This window comes from Rattus norvegicus, chromosome 4 (genome assembly GCF_036323735.1).
Source record: "Rattus norvegicus strain BN/NHsdMcwi chromosome 4, GRCr8, whole genome shotgun sequence".
Lineage (NCBI taxonomy): Eukaryota > Metazoa > Chordata > Mammalia > Rodentia > Muridae > Rattus > Rattus norvegicus.
Genome location: NC_086022.1, coordinates 178546487 through 178562470, shown reverse-complemented (window position 1 = coordinate 178562470; position 15984 = coordinate 178546487). Strand labels below are relative to the sequence as shown.

General features: G+C 43.2%; 1 protein-coding gene across 15 annotated transcripts in view; it reads left to right on the top strand.

Annotated features, from left to right (window-relative positions):
• Sox5 (SRY-box transcription factor 5) overlaps positions 1 to 15984 on the top strand; it is a 955415-nt gene that overhangs the window by 905216 nt on the left and 34215 nt on the right. For all 15 annotated transcript variants that reach the window (NM_001415822.1, NM_001415823.1, NM_001271267.2 and 12 more), the window contains one exon: positions 5851 to 6028. In NM_001415822.1, the coding sequence (NP_001402751.1) occupies positions 5851 to 6028 (178 nt within the window). The remainder of the gene's footprint in view (positions 1 to 5850; positions 6029 to 15984) is intronic.

Here is a 15984-nt window from a genome sequence, read left to right as displayed (position 1 = left end):
TAGGGTACTGGCATCTCGGTTTTTAACGTCTACTATCTCCTTGGAATAAAAAAGGTGACCAAAGAGCAGAGAGGAAGAAGTATCCGTGTCAGCTTCTGAGGAAAACCTTCACCTTTGTCAGATAAAATTGTAATACGAAAATAAATTTATGTCTCTCGGTCATTGGGGGGTTTTCAAAGAATGAAAACTACATGCGACATTTAAATTTTATCCACCGGACATAAGCTGGGGTCATCTGGAAGAGGGAACATCACCGAGTGATGTTGACATCAGTTGACCTGTAGTCAAGTCTGTAGGGCATTTTTCCCAAATTTGGATTAAAGTGAGAGGGTCCGGCCAACAATGGGTGGGGCCACCACTCAGTAGGTTGTCCTCAGGCTGAGCAAGCCCTGGGGAGCGATCCTGTGTACACTGTTCCTCCACAGGCTCTGTATCAGTTCCTGCTTCCAGGTTTCTGTCTTGAGTTCCTGCCAGTTTTCCTCAATGATGGACTGTGAGCTGGAACGTGAATTAGCCCTTCCCTCCTCATGTTTGGCACATACAATATAAAGGGGCATATTCTCATCAAATGAACTGAAATACATTTTAATTTTAGTTGTCTTACCATTTGTATAAAATTGCCCTGGGATCTCTGAGGATAGGAGTTCTCAAGTCTGCCTATAGCTATAAATTAGTCTACATTCTTTGCTTCCTCCAGTTCACTTGCACTTCTACGTGTATGATGGCCTCACTAGGATACAGCTTGATCAATGCCTCTGCGTCTCTACTGCTCTGACCGTAGCTGTTAAGTGAGGTTAACTCTTACCGAGAAGAGCCTCGGTGGCTGCCAATGAATGGAGTTTGGCCTTGATTTTAACCATTTCATGTTCTCAGGTGACAAGCATGAACCAGCAGCTTATTCAAAGTTCTCTTCAGCAACGGACTCCTAAAATTTCTCTCTGCAGGTTCAGATTTTTCTTTTACCATGTAGGGAGTTTAGGTTGCCACGATTAAAAACACTCTGACCAAAACCAATATAGGGCAATAGAGAGTTTATTTGGCTTATACATCCAGACCACATTCTGTCATGGAAGGAAATCAGGGCAGGAACTCAAGTGTGAATTTACAAAAGAAACCATGGAGCAGTGCTTCTAGCTCATTAGGTTCATGCTTGCTTGGTTTTTCATATAGACCAGGGCTACCTGCCTAGGGAATGGTGCCACTTACAGTGGACTGAGTCTTTTTATATCTACTAACAATCGATCAATTCCCCTATAGACATGCCATAGGCCAATCTTACAAAGGAAATTACTCAATTAAGACTGATTTTCCAGAAGAGGAGAAGTAAGATTATAGGAGCCAGAGGGCCAAGGTCACCACAAGAACATGGCCCACAGAATCAACTAACCAGGGCTCATAAGGGCTCACAGAGACTTAAGCAACAATCAAGGAGCCTGTATCAACAGTCTGGAAGCCTGACCTAAGCTCTCTGCTTGTATGTTATGGTTGTGTAGCTTGGTGTTATTGTGGGACTCCTAACAAGAGTGGGGCTGTCTTGACACTTATAGCATGTTATGCTGTGTCTGGTTGCTATCCCTGGGAGGCCTACTCTTTCCTGAAGGGAAACAGGGGAGAAGTGGATCTGAAGGAGAGGGGATATGAAGGGGCAAGACTTGGGAGGATGAGAAGAAGCAGGAAATGATGCCACATGGAATATATGAGAAGAGAATTTAAAGAGATCTTTTTTATGTAACTCTAAACTATAACAAATTGAAATTAATGATACTAGAACTGAAACATTGTTTTTCTCAACAAGCAGTCTAAATTTATCAAGGTTGTAAAATATGTTATCTAATGTAACATAGACAATAGAGAATCACAAAAAGTCACCCAGCTGCATCAATGGGCTGCATAACTTTTTGCCGTTGAGTGAAATAGCAGGCATGCAATATAACTTCACTCTCGTGCATTACGCAAACCTTTGCGTGATTAGGCTACATAACTAACCATAGAGTAGAATCAGAGCTTCAGAGGATGCAGTCAGTCTGCCTCTTAAACTCTAGGGTCAACGTCATCGTGTAAGCTAAGAGAGCAGGGCATACTGAGGCCAAAATCCAAGGATTCACTAAAACTCTGAGCTTCTTCCCATGAACTCTTGGTTACTTGATTGTATCAAAGGTGCTGGGAAAAGCCTGGAGGCACACATCTGTGACCCCCACACTTGAGAGGCAGAGGCAAGAAGATCAGGACAACAAAGAAACAAAAATCACTGTGGTATTGAAGATTAAACAAGTGATTTGGAATATCTCTAATGAGATCTGCGAATGTAAATACCTGCCTTCCATGAGTCGGAATGTGTTTACCTCAGCGTACATGTCTGTTTATGTTTAGACTTCCCTAAACCATTTATCATTTGGAGCTATTCACAAAGTAAATAAAACCCCAGCCACTATCATCTTTTGTATAAAAGAAATAATTACAAAGTAACAACGCTTATAAAAGTTTCATTGTGGCAAACTTGTTCAACAATTGGTTGAGGAACTGAAAAGAAATTTCTTTCCTCCCTGCTCGCTGGCGGATGGGCAACAAATGTTTTTCTGACCTTGGAAGTTACTTAGCATCTTTTGTGTGTGAATTATTGATTTATATTTTCATGTATGCTTTACTGGTCAGCATAGAGAGGTTGGCTGTGATAGGCTATTCAATTTGTTTTTCTTCTAAATAAGACACTGCGAGTAAAACACAAGTTAGAAAATGCTGAACCTTCTGTGTTTATGACCATATCCATCACGCTAAGAACACACACCTCAAGCCATAGGCCAAGCCCAACTTCCACTTAAATGCTGTAGGATTTTTATCAGGCCAAATAAACAATAATTAATAGAAAATTGGGATGGGTCTGTAAGTTTCCTGTTCTTCATGAATAACGGCCCTTTCTTCATGATCTCAGCAGCAGTAAATTATTAAAATTGACCAAATTGTAAGATGTAATATATTATAGGCCAAAATTATGTATGCCGTTCCCAGCATTAGGATCCTGTGTGTGATTTCTTATTAAATCTACCACTAGCCTGTCACACTGTGGAGGAGACACTGAAAGGGCAAATCTGAATGACATTTCTATCAAATTGGAACTGTCGACCTGTCATACGTCCTTGGGGCCTTGCACTTTTTGCCTTTCAGACATTGCATTGCCTTGAAGGAAAGATTGAAAGTTGCAGTGCATCCAGGGTGTTCACAAACAATGGAGTCGCCCGTCAGCACGCACCTGTCATAGCTGTGTTTAAAGCTCAGACATGTGACATTTCACCATGTCAGGATCCCCAGTCCCCTCAGGTTCACCAGTCATGTCACCCCTCTTCTTGGTCCACATGCATGCTGTCTGATTGTGTGCCTTACTCCCATTCTGACTCTGAGAGTACACCCCCACCCCTATCTCCTCCTCATTTTTCTACACAGTTAAGTACAGTCATTACCTTCCCAAAGCTTTCCCAGAAATGTCTTGCAGGAGTTGTTGATCCCATCCTAAGGATGTTCTAGGGCTGGCACTGAAGCCCTGAGCCTCACACAGACCATAAACCCAGCAGGGAGAGGAAGGCATGGGATATTTACAGCTACACAATAAGTAGCATTAATAATCCACCAGGCTGTCGGGATACTAGACTCAACTGATGGAGAAATCAGGCACTTATGCCAGAACGCCCCGCCCCTCATCCCGCACCTGACCAATCTTTGTAGCACCAAGTTTTTATCCACGTACTGTTTCTAATTGTATTAGTACATATCTCAACCAAATTTTGAAGACGGTAGTCATAGTACATATTTTAATTTGTGTGCCCTTCCACTGGAGAAGCTTTCTGAAAACCTAGTGTAACCTTTGAAAATCGCCTCCTTTAAAGTCAATAGCTGGCAACCTTTAGAATACATTAGAATCTTGGGGAAATACTTTTTTAAACCCAGGTTGCTGGGACTCACCTCCAACCATCTGCAACAGTTGGCCTTGAAACCAGTTCTCGTGTTCTATAGAAATTGTGTGTGTGTGTGTGTGTGTGTGTGTGTGTGTGTGTGTGTGTGTGTATTCACTACTTCGAGTTCCTGCCAACTGAGGCAGGCGTTCTGTAGGTTCTGTCTGAAGAACTCAGCTGAGTATTTCACACTCAGTAGGATGGGGATACTTTGGCCTCTATACCTTTTTAAGTGTAGAAAATAAATGACTCTGAGTTATATCTTCCTGTCAGTAAGGGGACCATCTTATTTTACTACCTATCAAGAGTCTATTAATGGATATAATTTTATATAATGACTATTAACTTACTATATACTTCTAATGATATCAGATAGCCTATAAGAATTACCTCATTGGTATAAAAATGTGTTTTTCCTTTTAAAATAAATCATAGCTTAAGAAAGAGGTTATAAGAATATTTTTGCTAGTTTGTTCGCCGGTTTTCTAAGTGCACAGAATCTATAATGTAACCATGAGGCCCTTTCAAAAGGGCCTCACGTGTGTGTGTGTGTGTGTGTGTGTGTGTGTGTGTGTGTGTGTGTGTGTGTGTCAGTGTTCTATTGACTCTGACAATCTAAAAGTTCCAATTACATTTATGTGCAGTTTTCACCTTTTTACCTTATTTTTAGAGCTATAAATATTTAATTGCAGTGAGAAATGTTTCCAGAATTTGTTCATATATAAACATGTATGGAAATGTGTATGTATAGATAATATATGCCTGTCTATAGTGAGTAGTTAGATTTTTCATAGCAATTAGCATATGTTTCTTAGCTATCTGTTTGCCCTATTAGATTAAAGATCATTTCACTTTAAAAAAAATTCCTGTGATTGATAGATACCATATACACTCTTAACTCATGAAATAATATTTAGAAGGAAATCTTTATTCTACAGGAAAATTCGAGTACTACTGAACCTAACATAGACAATTGCCAGAATTTTCCGGTTTTATAGCGGGATGGAGTGGTTTGCAATGATGAGGGCAGGGTAGAGCTGCTGCGTCTGATTCCCGTGATGCAACAGAAACCCAGCAGTATTGTATCCATAATTGTTATGTGACTCCCAACCTGGGAGCCAAGAGAGAAGCTTCTACATCAAGCAACATTCCTAAAGCATAGAACAACTGAAGTGACTGACTATACCGCATCGGCCTTAGACAGACGTCAGTACCACGCGATTTTCTAAGGAGTATTTGAGCATCTTCCAGATTTTATGTTATGACCACGGTTGTGTTTATTTTGGTGTCTCGGTAATACATGTCACCAAAACAATTAATCACGTTTACTTCAATTTGTAGATGAAAAGCTAAAGTTGCTTTGTGAAACCTAGGGGACATGATTGTTTTCTTAGAACATTCTATTTCTTTAACTATTTAATCTGGAGGAGCAGTTCTGAACAGAGCCACCCACACACACATACACATATGGTCCAGGTGCTGCTTACCTCTACATGTGGACCAAGATGCTTGAATTTTTAACTGGCCTGTTCCAGAAAACGGAAGCAAACAAAGGGAAAGTGCTGACCAGCGTCATAGTTGCATATCAACTGTGCAAAACTGTCTCACAGTGAAAGCGCCCATTGGAGATCAGGTCCGTGAGAGTCGTTCTCCCAGGCTGCATCCCAAGACTGATTTCTGAGGATAGCAGAGGGCCAGGGCATGTGCTCCTTGTTTTATATATATAACAAGGCTCTGTAGAGTGTCATTGGGAGTGGCCTCGTGTCAGCAGCTAGGCAGACATTGTAATGTTGAGAGCAAATGGTCAGAGGACTGATGGGAAATGACAGGGTGTGTACCTGTGCTTCTCTACATGTTTCTGCTCAGTCTTACCTTGTCACAGCTCGTATTCTGGTGATCCCTGCAGGATGAAGTGGCCCAGCCACTGAACCTATCAGCTAAGCCCAAGACCTCTGACGGCAAATCACCTGCGTCACCCACCTCTCCTCACATGCCAGCTCTGAGAATTAACAGTGGAGCGGGTCCCCTCAAAGCCTCTGTCCCAGCAGCGTTAGCTAGTCCTTCAGCGAGAGTTAGCACAATAGGTAAGTTACGCTTCTCTTGTTCTCCTTGACTTTCCGTTTACGGCATTGGAATGAAATCATCCAGGAAGGCTGCACGTGAGTTAATGAGGGAGATGTAATTGAGTTACTGTCCTAAGGTCTGCTTTAAACATGCAAGCGACATTTCCAACTCAGTCTGACTGCTACTGACCCTGGCAATCTGAATGTGAGAAACTTTGACTTTCAGTTTATTTTTTTTAAAGAGGATGAATGATTACAGTGAAACTTGGTTCCTAAGTGACTTACCTTTTCTGAGATTTTTTTTTATTTATTGTTGTGATGTGCACAAATATATACTATGGAATGCATTCTGTTTGGGTCAACTGTCAGCCACGAGACAGGAAGTTTGTTCTGCTCTCTTCCAATTGGAAATCCCAACTGAACACAAGCAGGGTTTGTACAGAGAGCTACCTTTGGTTTCCCTGTGACTGTCATTCTTCACGAGTTAACCAACACTATCATTTTTATTTTCCATACATGAATTAAAACATACACAAGTGACACATTTATTGTTTCTGCCTGATTGGGAAGCCAGGAGCCCAGTTTAGCCCCGGGTACTACATGATTACTTTGGGACGTGTTACAATGTAACTCATAAACACTGAAGGGGACTCCAGAGCGCAACTCTAATCCTGTAGTCAAAGAGGAGAGTGCTGCATTCTACTGGGAAGAATCAAGCTAGACTAACCTAAAAATAGCAGGGCCCAAACTGAAACTATGTATTCATAGACACTCTGAGCTGTAAGAAGAGAGGAACAACCCAGAGAGATCTGCATCCGTGAAATGCAGGTTCTTCGCTAAAGACTTGGATAACGTATACCGCAAAGCTAAGTACAATGTAAACAAACGACAGACAGTGCGTAGTGCAAGCTAAGATGCAAAGACATGGACAGAGTGAGGGTGAACACTCCCATGACCTTTTTCTTCCCAGAACTTAACAGTATCGACACCCAAACACCACCGTTCAGTGAAAGCACTGTTATCATATAAGGTTGTGAGGGTACCACACGATATAGAATTAGGCAAAGGGGATTCTGGAGGGACGCAGGCGCACTCTGACAAAGTCAGGCACACACCACCGTGGAGACAGGGGAGCGTGGGTGTTTCCGTTATCAGTAAATAAGAAGAAAGCAGGACAAAACTGGAAGACACAATCATGAAGTTCAGTGTGTGCCAACTCACCAGAACAAGGAAACATTTAGTTACGAGTGCTCAGGGGCAAACCGTGACCCTGTTTGCTACGTGAGAGCAGAGAGGTAGGGCGTTAGACATAGAAATCCCTCCTTGACTAGAGCTGTTCACCAGGAAAGAGTGCGTCTGGTAAGAAGTAAAGAGTCGTAGATGCGTCCAATGTATTAGCTAATGTGATATAAAAACCAGCCCCAAACTTTGTCCATGAGCATACATTTCCTCAGTGGCAAAGGGGAAGCCAGCTTCCTATTACTGCTCTAAGAAATTCCAAATGCTCACAGGGAGGATGCTGGCCAGAGAGGCAGACCCCTGTGGGCCTCACTGGAAGTATACAACAAGCTTGCCTCTCTGACAACTGAGACCTCAGGTCTTGGCCACACAAACCTTCCCTGCAGGGACGCATCACGTGGTAGGAAAACTTCCCGGTGAGCGACCCCAAAGGAGAGTAGAGGAAGCTGTGGCATCTGCGACCTGCTCACCCGATGCCCACCAAGCCTGTTCTGTAATTCTGAAACTGAACCCCAGAAAAAGGGAATCGGGCTCCAACTTTCAAAGGGAAAGAAATCTCAAAGATGACTTGAACACATTTTAAATCTACCACACATTTTTTCCCTAGGTAGAAAACTATCTAAAAGAGACTTTAAAACAAGTGAAGACCAAATGCCATGCATAGAGGTAGTGTGGGGAAGTCCTCGGTCAGTAATGACTATGAGAAACACAGGGGGGTCACACCGCAGAGAAAGCTGTTCTGTAAGCATTATGGGGATGCCTTCGGTCAACTAGCCGAGCTCTAGGTAAAAGTTTGAAAAATCTCACACTGGAAAGAAATCTGTCTGTGAGCAGCTTGGGATAGGTGCCATTACCTCAAGTCACCTTTGAACTCACAAAAGCACTCACATGGCAGAGTAGCCCTATGCGTGTAAGTCAGCAGTTACCTCATAGACACAGAACAATAGGGCAGTGTGAGGGGGTCTTGGATAAAGCTGCACACAGGAGGGGCCGTTTGGTGGTGGCCCGTTCTGAGGAAGAGCACAAGAGCATGAAGCCGAAGAGCTCTTGGCTTTAGCTGGAGTTCACGGATAGGCAGAGTCTGAAACCAAGCGGGGCAATCCCCCCAGACTCCCAGTTGCAGAGAATGGGACAGTTCAGTGCCTAATCCAGGTCAGTGAGCAATATGGAGTCTTATAAATGTGATCTATCTAGAAGTAACTCAGAGGTCAGGAGGTCAGAAAGACCTAGGTTCAAAATGGGACTGGCTGAATGGCTAGATAGATAGATAGATAGATAGATAGAAATAGGTAATGATAGATGATAGATAATAGATGATTGATAGACAGCTTGATGATATATGGATGGCTGGATAGATAGATAGATAGATAGATAGATAGATAGATAGATAGATAGATATATAGATAGATAGATAGAGATAGATAGAGATGATGACAGATGGTAGATAACAGATGATTGATAGATTGATGATATTGGATGGATATATAGATGATAGATAGTTAGATAGAAAGATAGACAGACAGACAGATAGATAACATAGATAGGTATATAGGTAGAAGATATAGACAAATGAATAGATGATAGATTTAGATAGATGATAGATGGATGGATGGATAGATAGATGGATGATAGACATATAGATGATAGATAACAGATGATTGATAGACAGATTGATGATATATGGATGGATGGATGGATAGATAGATAAATAGATAGATAAATAGATAAATAGACATATTCCTCTTCAATGAGGAAGAGAAAAAGTGGAGAGCTGCACAGCCCTGAAAGAGAGGGAGAGGACACTGTCATAGCACAGAGAAAGGGTTGCTGAAAGAACTTGCCTTAGGAAAGGAGAAAGCTGGATCTTTGGTTTGAGACAGAAGGAAATAGAAACTTGGTCTGAGTCAGAGAAATTGAAAACTTAGGCAGAGCAAAAGGCATTTCCAGACTCTGTGGTTTCTATAAAGTAGAACTCAAGGTAACTTACCAGTCTGATTCAGCACAGGGCAGGGCCAGCAGTCAGGGAGAACCAGAGAAAACCGAGGTTTGGAACCTGCATGTGGCTCTCAACACTACGGTCTAACACTAACTCCTCTGCACAGTGTCCTAAAGGACAGGAGGCTAGACTGGCTTCTGTGGACCAAGTGTGTAAGAAAATATTTGATCTGGCGAAAGGATTCACTTCCTGAAACAAATGGAGGTCATAAATATCATGGTGTTGACACATGGCCTACTTTTAAAATATTACTCAAACCTTGCTTTCCAGTGTAATGATTATATATGTGCATATATATGCATATGTGTATGTATTCATGTATTCATGTCTATAGACAGTTTTACATTAGCGTTCCCACAGATTAAGTATGGCCAAGTATTTTATAACAGCAAGAATGTATTTAATGATTCTTATCATATGGCTGTCTCTGTCACTGTGATAAAACATCCCTTTCCCCCCGCCCTATACAGTCCTTTTACCGTATCTCCAGCCCTCGTATTTTCCAAGGGTTTGAGGGCACTACAATTTACTTTCCTCTTTTCAACAAATGTAGATGTTGAAAGCTGAGACTATAATGAGAAATAATGTGGTTGGGTAAAAGCCGGGAGGATTAATGGTGTTGTAAAGGTCACCCTGAAAGAAAAATTAATGTTTTAGGCCATTAATAAACCATGGGAAACCATGGACCAAAAGATAACTTTGAGTTATCATTAATGACACCGGCTTTTTGCTATCTATCTATTAGCCACACATAGAGAGAGTGACTTTTTAAGGTTGGTGGCCAATAGACTCTAATGAGCATGTTCTACAGGAATACTTTTGATTGGTGGACAGATGATAGGTATCTGGAAAAAAATAAATCCCGAGCAAAAACATTCCAGAGGAACGGTGGGTAATTTGAGACTGACTAGGCTGATGTCACTGTCCCTGCATAGGCCATGTCCACTTAGGCTTGACATGTGTCTGTCTCCGTAAACATTCCTCAAGACATTTTCCTACCCATTTCCTCCCTGGCTATTCTAAAAGTATAGGCCCTGAGACAGAGCAGACACACACCTGGGTCATCTGGTCCAGCATTCCTATTTGTGGGGAACTGAGGCAGATTGTCACCTTTGCAGGCGTCTGGAGTAAGTTCTTTGGGAGGATGACGGTAGTGTGGCCCTGATTTTATTGCATGTTTCAGTGACAAGGAACTAGCCCAGGGATGTCCACACCCTGAGGATGCTGCTCATCGCTGAGCTTCCCTCCCAGGTCCCCTCGCTTTAAGGATATATCCTTATTGTTGGCATAATTTATCTATACCCAACACTATAGGTCAGTGGGGCCTCAGGTCCCTGAGTTGGCACTCTTTCTGGCCCCATTTTGCCTCTTGGTGGCCTCTCTTTCTTACTGTCTTACTGGAAGATTCTCTCACTCATGTAAATTGGAGCGAATACCACTTGCTGATAATCCTGACAACCAGAGTTGGAGTCTTAGGATATCCATCATGGAAGAAGAGGCCCGACTCCTTAGAACTGTCATCTAAGCTCCACACACACACACACACACACACACACACACACACACACACACACACACATACCTGGTAATCACACATATCCACATATATTCACACACAGATACACACTCAGATACACATGCAGTCACATACTACACATGCATACATGCACATGCTTGCACAGACACATACATACTTGCACAGAGAGAGAGAGAGAGAGACAGAGACAGAGACAGAGACAGAGACAGAGATAGAGAATGAAAAGGAAGGAGAAAGGAAAAAGGACACAAAGAGAGAGACAGACAGAGAGAGACAGAGAAAGACAGAGACAGAATGAGAAGGAAAGGAGAAAGGAGAGAAAAAGAAAAGAAAAAAAAGAAAAGAGAGAAGAGAGATGTAAAATGTATTTACAAAACATTTTCTCTATGCTATGCATTTTCAAACTTTGGGAAGCAAGCAGAAGCAGTACACAACTGACGTAGCATAACTGTGACTCCTGTTAGAGCGCATTACCCTCACCTAAAGCTCCTCAGAAACCCATGAACACTGAAAATGCACTTCTGTTGTCCTCCATAGGCTGGGACCCAGATAAATGAAAGAAGTGCGGTCAAGTGTATTCACTGAATTGGCCACATAGCCTAGGCTGGCCTCAGACCTGGAAGCATGACTTCCTGCCCCACTCCTAAGCGCTGGTGTTACAGGCAGGAACCACTGTGCCTGGATAGTACTTTACATCCTTTATGGGGAGAACTTACACCAGAGACAGAATGAGGTGACCCTGCCTGTTGGCGTCAGAGTCTGAGTGAGGCTGTTACCCACAGGAAGCGACCACCTCTTCAGGAAGTGAGCGATGCAGTCCCGCCACAGCTGCAAACCATTTAGCTTTGCAAGGCACTTCCCAGTCTACAGACTGTTGTTCCCTTTGTGATCTACTTCTGATGTTCTCAGAGGAAGAATTGGGAATTATACATTCAGGGGCTGAAACTCCATAACCTATCTGAAATTCAGAAAAATTGGTGGAAAATTGTGCAACACACTCCAACTTTCATGTGCAACTACATTTTTTATGGGGTCAGCGAAATAGATCATTTGGTCAAAGGGATTTATCTCCCTGTAATCCTGAAGACCTGAATTCAGTCCTGGAATCTATGGGAGGAAAGAGCTGACTCCTGTTAGCTCTGTACCCCTACCCATGTGCCGTGAGAGGCAAGCATGCATGTGTAATATGCGCATGCAATAAATACATGTAATTTTAAAAAGATCAAAATGTAGACGCAAGAAGTAGGAGTTCGTCTCAGCTGGCTATGTCTGCCGGCTCCGTGACCTGTTAGCACCTCTGTGCCACGGAGGGAAGCTTTCCGCTGAAGAGAACTCGTTGGTTATGAAAACGGGAGCTCATATACATGCAGGCATATTCCTTCAAAGTAGTCTTATGAGGAGACAATGAAATGAAAGAATAACACCGGAACAAACAAACAAACAAGACAACCAAACACCACCACCAACAGCAACAACAACCCCCACCAAAACCATGCCCTTGCGGTTGGAGAGATGGCTCAGTGATTAAAAGCAGTGGTTAAAACCAGAGTTCTGTTCCCAGCAACCACATCAGGGGACTCACTGTAAGTCTAGCTCTAGGAGATCCAATGCCCTCTTTCTCTTCTGTCTCTTGAGGATGCACACACACATACACACACACACACATACACACACACACACAGAGAGAGAGAGAGAGAGAGAGAGAGAGACAGAGACAGAGACAGAGAGACAGAGAGACAGAGACAGAGAGAGAGACAGGGAGAGACAGATGACAGACAGAGATAGAATTGAAAATAGAATAAAGTATTTTTAAATGCTCTCAAGTAGTTCATAAACAGCCTGAGACAGCATGCTTAGGAAAATGCAGGCCTGTGTGATGAGCAAAGTATGTACAAGGCTTCAAAGAAGTAGATAAGCAGGCTTCACAGAACTTGCCTGGAGCATGTCTGGACTATGTCAGAGAAGTCCTCACAGACAGAATAATGCCTTAAGAAATTCCTAACTACAGCCGAGTGGGAGAACATTCCAGCGAATGAGGAGTTTATGGAGATGGGAATCAGGAAAGTCTTTGGACTGGGGCAGTGTCCCTTTGCAACTCAAACAGGACCTTGTGAGAGACAGTCATAGAGGCATGGGAAGATCAAACATCTGACAACATGAAGAGGCTCTTAGGCCCTGTTAAAGCTCTTGGGGCTTATCCCAGAATGATGATCTGGGGAAAACATTAAAGAGATTTGAAAGTTATAGTGAGCATGTATAGGCGAGGCTGAAGGTTGGCATTATCTCCTGAAGATTCCCAAGGCACATGACCATAGCCAACAATCTGAAGACATAACTCTAATCCAGTTAGTTTGAGCATCTTTTTTTTTCCTTTCCAAACAATGACAGATCATCATTTCAAGAAATGCTACTTTAAACACAAGGCTACCAAGAGACGGTTTTTCAAGCAGAGGCTTTTCACATCCAAATACTTTGTCTGGAAGCAGAGTTAAAACAGACTCTGGGAATATAACCATGAAGATAGCAACTGTAATAAAGTTTGAGATTAGCCTAAGTGGATGATGGGATGTCTTCACTGAAAGCAGGGACCATGGGTCGAGGGTGAGCAGATGTAAGAGCTGAGGAATGAACGCTCAACGAGACCTGACTGTTATCCAGGTCAGGCAAGGAATCCAATCTTAGATGAAGACATCCAAGGGCTGGGATAGGCTACAGGGAAGTTCTGTGGAATGTACAGAGGACAGCCTGAGGCAGGAGAATGATGATGATGATGAGTTCTGAGGTACATAGGCTGCATTTCAGGGACTCATAGGGCATACAGGTAGAGAAGTTGAATGGGAAAATACATATATGTACATGTACATGTATGCACAGGTATACATACAGAAGCTGGCAATAGCTTTTTCTTTGTCTTTGATACACACACACACACACACACACACACACACACACACACACACACACACACACACATTAGGATAGCCTCTAAATTCCTAGAGAAACATTTAAACATACACGCTGTGGTCTAAGGAAATGGCTCAGTCAGTAAGGTGCCTACTTTATAAACCGACACCCATATTCAAGACTTGGAACCCATGTTGAAAAAAAATGCCAACTTCGCCTTGTAACATGCTCCATGCTCATCAGAAACCGTGTCTCAAAACGTAAGGTAGATGGCATCAGAGGAATAGCCATTGAAATAGAGCTATGGCTTCCACCAACATGTCTACCCTAGTATACCCTTACACACACACACACACACACACGCACGCACGCACATGCACACGCACACATGCACACACATGTATACATACTTGAATACAGAGGAAAGGAACAGAAACAGAGGGACAGAGATACAGACAGAGAGAAGGAAGAAAATAGAGGGAGGGAGGAGATTTTCAGGGTGTTTCTGGCAGTGAAGGTAAAACACTAGTTACCTCCTCTGAAATGTTAGCTAGAGGTCACACTGCTGTTAGCCCTCAAGTTTTCCTCCTAGGGGTCTGTTAAACGTCTATACATGTATAATCTCCTCAGACCCCAACTGTAGATGTAACCACTGCCTAAGTGTATGAACAACGATAGTAGAAAACAGAAAACAAAAGGAACAAACAACAACAGATTATCACTCATCAACCGGCCAATTGTAGTGTGTCCCTTTGAGCTGTAGCAGACAGCCTTGGGTTGAACTGAACTTCTGTTTGCTTATTCATTTGCTTAGCAGTGGGGTTCACACCCAGGGCCTGTATGTGTGCCAGGTGAGCCCTCTCCTCCAGAGTCACATCCCATAGCCTCCACATAAGACTCCGTACCAACCGTGAAACACCAGTTCCCCACAGCTCTCACTGTCATGAACAAAGTCCTACCCTGAGAGTGCCAAGAGGGAGAGGAGAGGGCAACAGAACGGGGCAGAAATGAAGTCAGGACATTACCGGGATGAAGTACCTCCTCACAGGCCAAGTGGCTGTGCCTCACAGACACGTGTCTTCACTTAGCAGACATCCACGCTGGCAGACATTTTATAGCCGAGAAGAGCAGAAGCTAGAGTGATTGTTACAACTTGTCAGCCGTCACACTTCCCACCACAAACAGAAACCTGGATCTCTCCGAATCCAGCCTGCCCATCCCACTTGCTTCTCCCGGCCATTTTGTAAACAAGGTGACAGGGAATGCTGTCGTGGGACATTTATTATGTCTGGAGACCATATTCTCTCAGTTGCTCTTGACAAGGTTTGCTAATGCTGTGCCACTCGCATTAAAGCAGTGAAGCAACTGAGAGAAAAGTGAGACAACCCAGTGGACTGCGGACTGACCCGGCTGAAGTTTTGCTTCGGGCTTGTCTAGTGTAGATCACATTTTTCCCCTTTTGATTAGGAAGTTGAACCAAAATGTAAGGAGCAGGTAAGGAAAGATCCCAGGACAAAAACACAGAAGGGAGGGGAAACCATGAACAAATGAAGACCTTATATCCCAACACATAGATGGTGGGGGGGAGCATCACACTGTCAGGATACCCTGGGGGGTCATTCTGCAGGAAAGAGAAATGTTTTGAAATTCAGCAAGTCAGGGGCCTCAGCCCTGGGAAGCAGCAGAGCAGTGTCAGCTCCAGCCAGAGAGACAAGAGGATGGGAGAGAGTCCATACCTGGAGCCTCTTTGAGGAACTTGACTTAGAAAGGGGAGGAGAGGGAGTTTTAAAAGTAAAGTTTGAGGAAAAACTTGATTTGTTTGTTTGGGGGGAGGAGGTAACCTCACACTGAAGGCTGAGCTAAGTGTGGAGATGGTTTAGATCTAGGAAGCATAAATGAGGAGCAAGAAAAACCGAGGACTTTGGTCTAGGACATTCTTGATAACGGGAAGGAAAGAAGGCCATCGTTATCAGTGAAACAGGAGACAGAAATGAAGTCAGGAAATAGTAAGAGTAAGGTATGGAGGTCGTATGTTGTATAATTCACAGTTAAGCTTACACACACACACACACACACACACACACACACACACACACACACACACATGAAATTTCCAACCATTCTTTCTAGAATACGAGACAAGGCAATGCAAGGACACGGGTGGATAAGGGGAGCCAGCAGGGGAAGAGAGGCATTAGCTGAACATGCAAAGATGACATAGGATTGACACAGAGAACCAACCCTTGCCATGGTGGAGCTCTGTGACATATGGCAGCAGACAGACACCGATCTTAGAATCCA